General features: G+C 45.3%; 1 protein-coding gene across 1 annotated transcript in view; it reads left to right on the top strand.

Annotated features, from left to right (window-relative positions):
* Window positions 1-12,740, top strand: part of GTF2E1 (general transcription factor IIE subunit 1) — a 38,751-nt gene that overhangs the window by 415 nt on the left and 25,596 nt on the right. Inside the window, exon 2 of the mRNA XM_061574630.1 lies at window positions 1,682-2,131. Within this exon, the coding sequence (XP_061430614.1) occupies window positions 1,684-2,131 (448 nt within the window). The 5' untranslated portion in view covers window positions 1,682-1,683. The remainder of the gene's footprint in view (window positions 1-1,681; window positions 2,132-12,740) is intronic.

Here is a 12,740-nt window from a genome sequence, read left to right as displayed (position 1 = left end):
CGCTATCTCCCCGCGACGTGCTGTGGGATGGGGAGAGATGCGTTTGCCAGGCGTGGTGGAGATTTGCATTTGCAACGGCGGATGCACCCAGCCCCTCATCAAGTCGACCAAACGATTAAACTATTTTATATTATACCAGGTAAAAGCCCACTGAAATAAAGAGCTTTTGTTGTTGTTGTCAGAAGCGACCTGGTTATCACAAGTGATAGCTCAAGGAAGTGGCTTATCATCATCACGTGCAAATGTAATCATGACCAAAGAGTCTAAACGCGTGATGTTGAATCTAAATGCGGAGGGGAAAAACCGGAGGACCCGGAGAAAAATCCACGCTATCACGGGGGAGTGGGAGAGACATGCAAACTCCAAATATACAGCAGCAGCAGGCGTCAGTGTCGGTATTGAACCCACGACCTTCTGCATACCAGGCGAGGGAGTTAACATCTCCTAGCTGCCGTGATGATGAGAGAGAGACACGCAAACTACAAATATACAGCAGGCGTAAGTGTCGGTATTGAACCCACGACCTCCTGTGTACCGGGCGAGGTAGTTAACATCGCCACCGTCACGCCACGCAGGTCAGCAGAATATTGGCTGAACGAGCATATGCTGGCTTCCGGCACAGCGTTGGACATTGCACCACAGCACATGGTAAACTCTCACAGGGTCAGCCAAGGCCACCTCCAAATAACGGAAGTAAATGCAGACCTGTCAGCAACCCCATATCAGTGCCTGCCTTATAATAATAATAATAAGTCAAGGGTTGTATATACTGACCCAGTAACATATTTTGTAAACTGGAGCCAATCAACAATTTTAAACATCATTTTCATTCTCAGTGACCCAGAATTAGTAAAGTTGGACTACATTTCTTTCGGAAGCATTTTGGCTGTAGACCAGTGTTACAGACCAATTCAGACCTTATTGGTCACCCCGTGCCCTTATAAATGTCAACGTTCTTCATTTCCATCACAAGGGAGAAACACAAACATATACAGGTAGTCCCCGAGTTACGATTGCCCGACTTACGATATTTCGATCTTATGATGGCGATAGCGATACGACTAACATTTGTCCTGGGAATGATAACATTAACACAACTGACGTGCTTGCGTGCGGGGATGGAATTTCTTTCCAGCTCGGACCCGGCCTGCTTGCCCTTCGCCACATATATGACGTCTTAACAGCTCTCTCGCTGCGTTTCTTCCTTGTTCAGCAGTTCCACTGCTGGATTAATTTTTCTGCCTGAGGATGACCGCTTGTGTTGCGATCGAATCATCGTGATATATTATTTTTTATTCTTTATACCTATGTGACTTTACCGAAAGAACCAAAGAGTATTCTGTTTAATGTACAGCCTTTCGTCAATGCATTTCTGGACGTAGGCTTCCCCGCTCTTGTCAGTCACAGGGGTTGTTTGACCATACTGTTGCCACACTCATTGGTGCGGGTCTGCTTAAGGGGTTGCCCAGCACTGCAAACAAGACGACTGATTTGAATATCACTCGCCACTGAAGTTGGCTGTGGCCCGCAATTACAAACAGGATTTAATTTAGGCTGCTCTGAAATCTTGTGCTTGCCTTTGTATGCAAATACCTTTGTGTGTGTGCGCGCATGCGTACACTTGCCTCAACAGTCTGTTAAAGCTATACCGGGGATTCTTTGTCTTTGCCCGCATCTCCAGCCATGACAGAGCCGGAGGTCCTGACGGAGGTGCCGGCCTCGCTGAAGCGCCTCGCCAAGTTCATCGTGCGCGGCTTCTACGGCTCGGAGTATGCGCTGGCGCTCGACGTGCTCATCCGCAACCCGTGCGTGCGCGAGGAGGACATCCAGGAGCTGCTCAAGTTTGACCGCAAGCAGTTGCGCTCCGTGCTCAACACGCTCAAGGCCGACAAGTTCATCAAGTGCCGCATGTGCATGGAGACGGCGCCCGATGGCAAGTCGACGCGCCACAACTACTACTTCATTAACTACCGCCTGCTCGTCAACGTCGTCAAGTACAAGCTCGACCACATGCGGCGGAAGCTCGAGACCGACGAGCGAGACTCCACAAACCGGGCCTCCTTCCGATGCCCCGACTGCAGCAAGACCTTCACCGACTTGGAGGCCAACCAGCTGTATGACATCGCTAGTGGTACGTGTGCCATCACCATCCCCCCCTCCACCTTGCGCTTTCGCCTTGTTTTCCCCCTATCCTCTACTAGGGTGTCGTTTGCCCGATCCTGTCTGGACAAAAAACCCGGCGTCGGAACGCGGCGGCGTCGCTGTCGAGTGTGTGCAGGCCGTGCAACTATTTCGAACGCAATGTACACCAGTGGTTCTGAATGTGGGGGTGCACCCCCATGGGGGGAGGGGGGGGTGCACAAGCCTGGGGGGCGCAAAAGCCTCATTAGGGGGGGCACAGGCTGCGGCATGGATACCGTGCAGGAGAAATGTTGGATTTCCACGGTAACAGTACCACGTTGCATTATGATGCTCGATTATTCGCAATGTATGAAGGTTATATGCGAATGTTAACGTTAGGCCAATCAAGTTAAGACATGAAGAACATTACGAGCAAAATAAAACAATTTGAAGAGCAGGAAGTTCGTGCATGATGACTTCCCACCAAGTGCTACTAATGTTTATGTTATCATTCCCAAGACAAATGTTAGTTGAGCCGCCCTCTTACGGGAGTTTGAACTCGCCACATTAAGGTTGTGATTCAAGGCCTTTAACTATAGTACCATAAAGAGTTTCCAAAAAAACCTGTAAACATGTAACACAAATTATTGGTGGCATAATTGGTAATTGATGGTCTGTATTTTCCCACCATCTGCATTGGCAGGTGATTGCCCTGGTTCATTTCAGGCTTGCTTATAAACAGGGTTTATAACACGTACAAATGCGATGGCTCCCTAACACCCACTCACCTGGCTTTTTATGGTGCGTACGATTTTGTTGTGTCCTTATTGTGACGAAAAAACGCAAAAACGAGTACAAGTGAGTTGTGTTGACCTGGGTTCGTGACGAGTATAAATTTCCCCAGGAGTAAATGCTGGCTTCTTGCCACTCACTGGACATTGGCACATGACACGTATAAACAAAAGCGATGTAACGGAAGTGTTCCTATTGTAAAGAAATACAACTAAAAGCACATTTATTTACTCTTTTTACAGTGCAGTGAATAGCAGAGAAAAAAACATTGATGTGAACACATACTAAAAGTAAACAATTGAGTAACCATCATGTGACCTCTTTTGCCAGTACCAAAATATGGTAATAGGTTTTTCCCATTTTATCTAGCAACAAAACAGGTGTTAAGATGTTAAAACACCAAACTGAAACCGCCTTTTGGCATCCTCTGGTCTAACACCGTTTGAGACGAGGCTCAAAAGAAAGTTGTCTCTGGTGTGGACCAATCAGTTTCAAAGACAATGCATATATTATCAGAGTATGTTTTTGTTTGCATTCTGACCACAAGCATTGTGGTTAATGCAGACATGATTCCTTGTAAAAGGTTTCAGTTTGGTGTTTTAACATCTTAACACCTGTTTTGTTGCCAATTGAGTAACCCTTATAACTTGGTAATAACTGATTGAGATGGTCTGTGCCTTATTAAGACTTGCCTTGGGGGGACATCTCTAAATGCAAGACAGCGTGTGAAACCCATGGTTACAAAAGGAAAACATTAGGAACTAGTCTTTTCCCCATCCAAGGACGGGTGTATTTCAGTAAATTGGAAACTTGCAAGCGAAAAGCAGACCGCCACGTGATATTCGTTGCATCAATTCGTGTGCAAGTTTGTAAGGCCGCGGTGACAGACTTATTTCACTTAAAGGTTATAATCTCTTGTTCATCACGACGTCCTTTTTACTTCTATGTCTCAACAACAGCGTTACGGAGATCGCGTGATGTGAGGCTTCTGCCTCTGTAGTGAAGGTTGTAAGTTGACGCTGAGAGGGGGGAGGAGGCGCCTTGCCCCCCCCCATGTGGAGTGACGTCACTGGCTAATTAATATTAATGGTGAGGTGGGTGTCCATTTGGAAGACGTCACCTGCTCATGGTTATTAATGAGGGGGGACTGGCCGACGTGGAGTGACGTCACGTGTGGGACACACAGACATTATTGGCTCATTATAGTAGTAGATGTTTAGAGCCATGAATTTATTTATTAAATTCTATTCTTGTGCTCGGTATAAATGCTCCAATGGTTTTCGTAAAGAAGGATTATTCCTACTGGACATCTGCAAATGTGATGCTTCGGCGAATACACCCAACGAGATGGACAATACAAGTGTGGGGCACAAGTGTCGGTCACAAGTGTAGATAATAATTAATGAAATATAAATATTCAATTCTCGACTCGAATTGTGACCGCAAATTCTTAACAATTCACCCCATCGCGAAGAGGTGAAAATCATTACCCACCTCGTATGAAGTAATTGCATTGGAAACATTTAGCCATGAGTATACTTTAAAATGTGAGCGGTCGGTTGTTAACTAATAAATGTGTTTATATCTATGGCGGGTATTTGGGCTGAGCTGGGTTGGTAAACACATTGCGATTTTGAGCTTCGCAAATACTCGCTTTGAGCACTTGCTTTTGTGTACAAACACAGGCACTGCAATTCCTTGAAGCGAGTGTAGGAAAAGGTTCTGTAATCTAATTTCTCGGTTGTGCTGATTTAAAAGAACGTGTTGATATTGAGGGGCACGGGCTCTGAAGAGGATTAACAATGCTCTCCAGATCGTATGACTGGAAGAAGCCAAGCCTTTGATTTCACAGGGGCCCATGAATAAATCATATTTTAAACATAATTTACACTTCTAAAGCACCTTTAACCCAGATGTCGGAAGAAGATGTAGAGAGCTAAAAACTGAAAATAACATTTGAAGAAAAAAAAACCCAGTCAGAACCTAATAAAAGCACAAAGGTGAGTGATAAGACTACTTTTTCAAATACAATTTAAAAATATTCTTTTGGTCTTTCGGTAAAGCTCAAAGAATATGAATTCCTGCAATCACGAAAGCTTTAAAGCAAGATGAACTAAAAATGTTCAGGAAGTGAAAAGGCTTTTAAGAATAGATGTATCCTAAGGTTGGGATTTGAATAAGCCGAGAGACTTGTTGGATAGAATTTATGGTGGGAGATAAATCCATAGTCTAAGGAGCTGCACGGGAAAAAGGCCGGTCACCGATCGAAAGCAGAGTAGGGCTGTTTTATGAATTTAGTTCATGTTATTGTTTGTGGTCACGTCTTGTTGTGTTTCAAGTCAAACCTGGCGTAGTTTCACGATTTATAATTGTCGTGTTGAAGCGCGATAAGCATTTGCGCGGATTATACGTAAAGTGTGCATCTCTGCGGGGCTTATAGGGTAAATTTACAGCGAAGTATGCCGCATTTTGCATCCTGTTATCGACGTTTGTGGCTTTTGTTGCTGCGGGTGCTCTAAGGATATGGGTGGTATTCTATTCTTCTCGGCCCTAGGGGGAAGCTCTGATGTCATTTGCTCTTCTTGCTTTCATGTTATAAAAGCACAATTCAGTAATATTCACCACTCACCGTTAGTTCTCCCACTTTGGTGTCACTCGTGGTGTTTTAGGTCTTTGTTTTATGGTTCGCTTAAATTGGCACCTCCTGCAAGTGAGAAAAATCGTAACGTAAGTTGCGCAAAAGTGAGTGCGTCACACCGGAATTTCGGCTCGTGTCACACATTGTTTCTGATAAATTATTTTCCTCTGCATGTCCGTTCAGTTTTGCTATAGAACACATTGCAAATTTCCATTTCCAGTCACGCAAATAACATAAAGCAAACTTGTATTGTCGAGAGAACCGGCTATTCATCCGCTTTCATGCGCTATTCATTTTCTTTGGCGTCATACGAACATTATTGTGTCCTGATTGATAGGCATGTTAGTCACAAACTGTTGTCGAATAAAAACATGTGTAATATTTACTGATACGTTTTTAGATAGCCTGTGCATCCTATAACACATGGTTTCTGTGCATTTAACTGAAATAACTCATCTTATTTGCACACACTTAAATTAGGTTTGCTTTGCATCCCGTGAAGGCAGGCTGCCACTAGGTTCATTGACCAACACTCATGGTGGCATTTTCAGAGGTGCACCCTTTGAATATGCCACGATAAAATCCAGATGTCTTGTGTAAAATTTGCGAAGTTTCAAACAAGCAGTGGTATTATTCTGTGTTGAGAACTACTTAAGTGACAAATAACTGTCCACATTTATTTGTCGCTGTATACATTCCGCTGTTGGTGAAATTTGCTTAAAATGTATTTTGACCACAACAACAACACGGATCAGGAATTGATGATGGGGATTTTTTTTGCATTTATGCAATGACGTGTGCTTCTTACACACTTTAGTGTGTTGTTTAATATGTCTTATGTTTTATAAACTTTGTTCTTTGCTAAGCCTTAAATGAACCAGGCCAATTGGCCCCATTGGATATTGGTTGAAAATACAAACGTGCCAATTACTATTTGTTCCACAAATAATAAGCCCAATGATATACCCAGTAATCTACTTAATGGTCACAGCATGTAATTGTCAATTGCTAAACATGACCCGTAAAATGGAGATGGCACTTATTACATAATTGAACACTATTACGCATATTACATGCGAGTACACCTACGCAGTATACATAGCTTGTAGTATTTGCCCCACGAAGACAACAGAGTAGAGTTTGGATTTATATAGTGTCTAAATGCACCACGTCGTACAGACTTGAGAAAGCATTGAGCAATGTGGCGAAACAAGATACACGTCTGATTATATATTCCTCCCACTAATTGGGTTCACACTGCCACATAATTAGATGGCTCAAGTGGTGTGCGGTGGTTGGATTGTAGGGCTTGTGAGTTAAAATCCTGGACCAGGTTGGTAGGCTGACTCAGCTTTTCGAACCCACAAGCTTGACTTAAAACACTGCCACTTTTTTCAGAAAGCCCACAGTGGTGGTCCTATGGAATAACTTGCCCCTGCAATAAGGATTGAGGAATTTCCACCACTTGCTCAGTTGTGCAAACCAGACACGAGTGCTTTCCCAAAACTCGTGTGAGTGGGAAACCACCTTTAATCGTCCGTCACATTATGACCAGCGTTGAACGACTCAGAATTGTATTCGGTCTAGTTGACAACAAACGTGTGGTCTTTTAGTCAAGTCCTTCATCTGTGGATTTTGTGTAAATATTCTCTTTATCTGGTGGAGCAAGACAGTCAAACAATGTATTAAATGTTGGTTTTGAGGAGTCTGCAATTTCTCCCGCCTCCTAATATTAACAGATCAGCCAATCGGTGGAGTCGGCATATCTTTTCATGTACACATACAGCCAATTAGCATTTTTTTGGTATCCCACTGCACTGAGGTTTCTAGTAGCTTACTAACTGATCTTGATCTGCCTCTTCATTCAGGCTGCTGCGGTTAACGTCATCTCGTCACCGTGAGTCACGTTGAAGCCTTTAGTGGGCAGTCGTAGTCATCGCCAGGCTTTCCGATTTTCCTGCTGTGCCTAAAAATAAAACAAATTTGCACAAAATTGACGAATGAAGTATAGTCGTCACGAATTACCATCACAAAATTAACGCTGATGACGACCACCCGTTAAGAGGGAGGCACCGCACCCAGGAGGCTTTTTGACCGTGGTGTGCCGCGTCATGGCAGTCGAGGTCCATTGGTTGGCGCTATAGGCTTGCAATTGACTGCCGAATACCCAAAGGCTGCCCCATGGGTTTCCCAAAGACCTTGTTTTTTTTTCTCCGCTGTGGCTAGAGAAAAACACAGCGATACTAATTGTTTCGGCGGTCTTCTTTTAAAGGGCCTGCAGAGTTGTTGCAAATCCTGCCAGGCGGGAGAGATATTCTATCCAGTGTTTTTCTTGAGTAGACGTCGATGATAATAATAATGATTCCGGCTTGTATAGCGCCTTTCATGATACGATCTCAAGGCGCTTTACATCAGTGACAATGCGGGTAGGGCGGGTGGTGGAGTGGGGGGTAAGAAGTGGCTAAGTTAAAACAGGAAATGCTTTCTGAAAGAGGAATGATTTCAGGAGGAACATGGAATATCCCAAACGAACCAGACTCCCCGGACAGCCTTTGTCAGAGAGTTCCACAGTCCAGGTGGCACAGAAGTCCCGATCGCCTTTGGACTTGGAGCTTCATCCCGGAGATGCAGAGGAGAGGTCCCTGTCCGCCTGAGCGCAAGGGTTGCTGTTCGCACGCAGCGGCGCAGCAGCTTTTGTACGTAGGGGGGCTTCGAGGCCGTTCAGGGCCGTGAATTCAATGCGGAATTTATCTTGCAACCAGTGGAGTGTTACAGGGAAAGGGTGGCGATACGTTCCGAATGAGGAGTTTGGGTCGGGACCCTAGCAGCTGCATTCTGAACGTGCTGGAGTCAACAGAGTACCTGATTGGAGGCCCCGCGTTGGGTGTATGAAATCGTGAACGGATTTCTCCACGACAGCAGCCCAGGAGGATGGGAAGTAGCATGTGACAATGTTCCATAAATACGGAAAGAAAAATTTACCTCGTCGATTTTATGAATGTGTGCACCCAGAAAGTTAATGAAGGAACACGCACCTGCATACCTGACTTCCTGTGCTACATTGATGTTCGCAAAGCGTAATGCTTTGCAATCGTGCTTTACACATTTGTATTTGGCGCATAATTCACGCCCAAAATTCTATTGATTCAAATATTATGATTTAATAATGTGACTCGGCCTGCGACAAGCGGGGAAAAAAACAAGTTGGCCCAATGCTGTGCTTGGATTCTATTTGCACAGTGGATGCACCGGATGTCACTTTTGACATTTCTGCAGAATGGAAAATGCCTAGGTTATGAGTCATTAGTATGCCCTGTTCCTCTCGCTCGGTGACCATCTGCGCTGCGTCCCTTCCGCTCCTTTCACCCCACCGTTGTATGCATGTCTGTACGTTGAACTTCTTTTGCACCGTATGTAGCCAACCGTGCTTATCGGAGGTGCGTGGTGGTGGCGATGGTGAGTTGTGGTGGTGGCAGCGGCGGTGATGGTGGTCCCGACATGGCAAGGGACCCCCGTGTAGAGGTGCCTCTAGCAAGCCAGATCTCGTTATGAGCTGCACCCCAACTATCGAGATTGAAGTTGGCGAGCACGCGACGCCTCCTTGGTAGCTCAGCCCGGAACGGTGCGCTCCGGGTTGCTCCTGGACTACGAGGATGACCGCGTGTCCGGATGGCCCCGTAACAGAAGTGAGGGCCTTCCTGCCCCCCCCCCCCCCTTTAGAAAGAGAGGGACACGGATCCCCTCCCCTCTCTCAGGGAGCCGTGTCCCATCTCACTCCCATCTGCCCTCGCTCTGTTCACGCATCTCCTTTTGTCAGTGTGCGTCTTCCGGTTTCCCGTTTGGAGCGTCTCTCATCTCCGCCTCTGCTCTGCGTGGCCCCCGGCTGTCACGCGCCGCGCACCACTGTCGGTGCCGCAGTGTCGGCACGACTTGGTAACGGTGTCTCGGCGGTCTTGGGACGACTCCCTGCCACGTCTCTCACTGCGGCGGTTACAACGTCGTGAGCAGTGTGGGTCGAAGAAAAGAAACATTCCGCTTAACGTTTATATTCTTTCTCCTATTTGGTCGAATAGAGATAAAAAAATGTTTTATAACAGCTGTGCATTTTTGTTGAATTAGTAGTACACACCCCATGATGTAGCCGTTTTCGGATTCCAAGCCCACAAAATTAAAAGCACTCATGTTGTTTGTGTATCGGTTAAGTGCACTGCTATTGTCTGTGGATTTCACCATTAGGCGGTCTCTGTCTGACCTCTCGTTATGGCAAATTAGCTTCCTGATTGCAGGCACAACCCTCGCGCATGGAATGCGCCACGGTTCCCTGCCAATGCTTGTGCTGCGGGAGTGCATGCAGTTTGCTGGCGCTGCAAGTTAATTTGGTATTGAAGGCATTTTTTTCAAATCAAATTTTTTTATTATTTCTACTGGAAGAGCCACACGGAGTCGTAGAAAATAACTTGCAGGGGGGAGGTTCAGCATTGGGTTTTTATTTCATGATTTTTTTCAGGCAATTAATTGTACAAATCGCATTGGCGGTTTTCCTTTAAAGACCTGCAGAGTTGTCACATGTCACCCGTGCGGGAACGATATTTCCTCCAGCGTTTGTTCCTGCAGCGTTTCTTCCTCAAATGTTGTGAGATGACTCTGCAACACACCTGCAGTGTGCCGACACATTTCATGCATTTGGCACGTTTAATTCACGTGACACTTTTATTGGTGGAGGAATGTGTATGATACATTTGTACACGACCTCACCCAAATTAAACCAATTACGATTCATAATATCGGTTGTGAAAGCATATGCATTTATATCAATAAACTAATGAGTTTAACACGTAGACTTCCGCGACCAATATCATGCATAATAGAGTTTTTTTTGGGTTAGATTGCGTAAATATACGTGTCGTTAAACCTGCCACCACCCGACACAGCCAATTAATAAGGTTTGTCACGTAAATAAGGAAGTATTAAGATATTGGATGATTCGCTTCCAAGCAGAGTTGTCACATCCCACCAGTGTGGTAGCAATAGCAGGAAGCGAATAATCAAATAATACTTCTTTTAAATGCATGCCTATACAAGGCACCATACATCATTAGACCTCTTTTGCCAGTACCAAAATAAAATAATCGGGTTTTCCCCCTTTTTTATGGCAATAAAACTGAAACCTTTTTTTTACGAGAAATCATGTCTGCATTAACCACAATACTTGTGGCCAAAATGCAAACAAAAAAACACTGATAATATATGCATTGTCCTTGAAACTGATTGGTCCACACCAGAGACGGCTTTCTTTGAAAGGACAATGCATATATTATTAGAGTGTTTTTTTTGCATTTTGACCACAAGTATTGTGTTTAATGCACACATGATTCCTTGTAATAAGGTTTCAGTTTTGTTGCCAGAAAAAAGGGGGAAAACCCTATTATTAAGGCACCATACTTCAATAGGGATTACCATTGGTATGGCTATTTTAATACACACAATCGACTTGAATTACATGAACAATGGTCTTGCACAAATGTACGTTGATTACCATATAAATAACCTAAACGGCAATGGATACCCATAGTCATTCATGCGCATTCATGAATCCCCCCCCCCCACTTCGCGCAAGAAGAGCGTACAAGTGATGCCATCACATCTACCCCTCCATTTAAGGAACGAAAAAGGAGGACTTCTCCACAAATCTGGCTGATGAAGCAAGTTGTAATTACTGGCGAAATGTCGTACTCTGATTGTAAATGTTGTGCCTTGGCTCTCCAACACACCGGTGTGCTGTACTAGTAACGAATTGGCACGTTCTGGTTACGTGACAAACCTTACTAGTTGGTTGTGTCGGGTGGTGGTGGGTTTAACGACACATTTATATATTTATGCGATCTAACCCAAAAAAAGCTGTATTATAAACTGAGTGTTCATTATACATACGGAAGGAACCCGGTGAAAAATCCAAACGTGAGAGGGGGCAACACAGATGGAAACCGATGATGATTGGTCCAGCTTGCTGTACTATCTACCCACGGGAAAAGTAGGTCCACAACATCTGTGCGCGATCCACTGACCCTTGTGCTGTCTCCGCAGTGCTGGAATACAGGCCACGTGCATAGCCACCACCGCCCACAAGTTACTACCTAACCCACATTTGTAGGCAGGTATTTACTTTGTGTGTGTGTGTGTATAGAGAGTGACAGACGTGATTCAAATGAAAGTGCTGCTGCCTTTTTGTATTTATCCCTCAGCCTGAAAGCTGTTGCCAATCGGGCCGTTCTTGTTACCCGGTAATAGAGCGCGGAAAGCGAGAGCGCTGTGTGATAAAAAGGCGGCTCTTGGCCTTGGAATGCGGTCCGCCCCTTACTGAAGGCCGGGGCCTGTCGCATCGAAGGGGACAGTAACGTGCCTACTACTTTAAAGCCTCCGATCCTGCTTGATTTAGTCACCTTAACCATTTCCCGTTCTGAGACTTCTGCAAGGGTGTGGGTGCCGTTCACCGCCGAATCTCGGAACGCGCAAGCGGTTCGGCATTAATTTTAATTAGAGAGGGATAGCACCGCTGCTTTTACAAACATTGTACTCGCCGCAGAGAACTGTTGAGACACGACCGCACACTCTACCATAGCTGGCGCCAAATTGTGCCGCACGCCTTCCCATATGGCCTTGTGGGAGCCTCGGTAGCGATAAAGTAATAATTCCGGAATCGGAAGAAAAACCGATGTACATCATCGGGATGGGAAAGGGTTAAGAGTGTTGAAAAGAATAAAATTGGCATCTTAACCCTGATGATGTTTGGGGCACTTTATACATTTGAATAATCATTTTTATTATTAAAAACGGACTCCCCCCGCACACCCGTGAAAGAGTGCACCATTTATTTGACGCACAAATGGAGAATTTAAAACCTAGCCGGGCGTGCGGCGACCGCGGCCGCTCTGAGCGGAGCCACGGGACACGCGCGAAGACGACTCGACGTCCGATTTCCCGGGCACGAGGCACGCACCGTCGGTAGGCGCGATTCACCGCTGCTGCTGACACATGCCATCTGGGCACAACCACCTCGGCGTAAAATTACACCGGTCAACAATTTTTTTTTTCTGGCCTGGACTTTTGCAGCTGTTTTAGACTAATTTCAGGGTGCCGATTCCAAATCTGATCTCAGATTTGCTCTATCACATCTCATTTTTATGCTATC

Source organism: Lethenteron reissneri, chromosome 56 (genome assembly GCF_015708825.2).
Source record: "Lethenteron reissneri isolate LAM-NWPU_2019-01 chromosome 56, ASM1570882v1, whole genome shotgun sequence".
Classification (NCBI taxonomy): domain Eukaryota; kingdom Metazoa; phylum Chordata; class Hyperoartia; order Petromyzontiformes; family Petromyzontidae; genus Lethenteron; species Lethenteron reissneri.
This window is presented reverse-complemented; position numbering and strand designations above follow the sequence as displayed.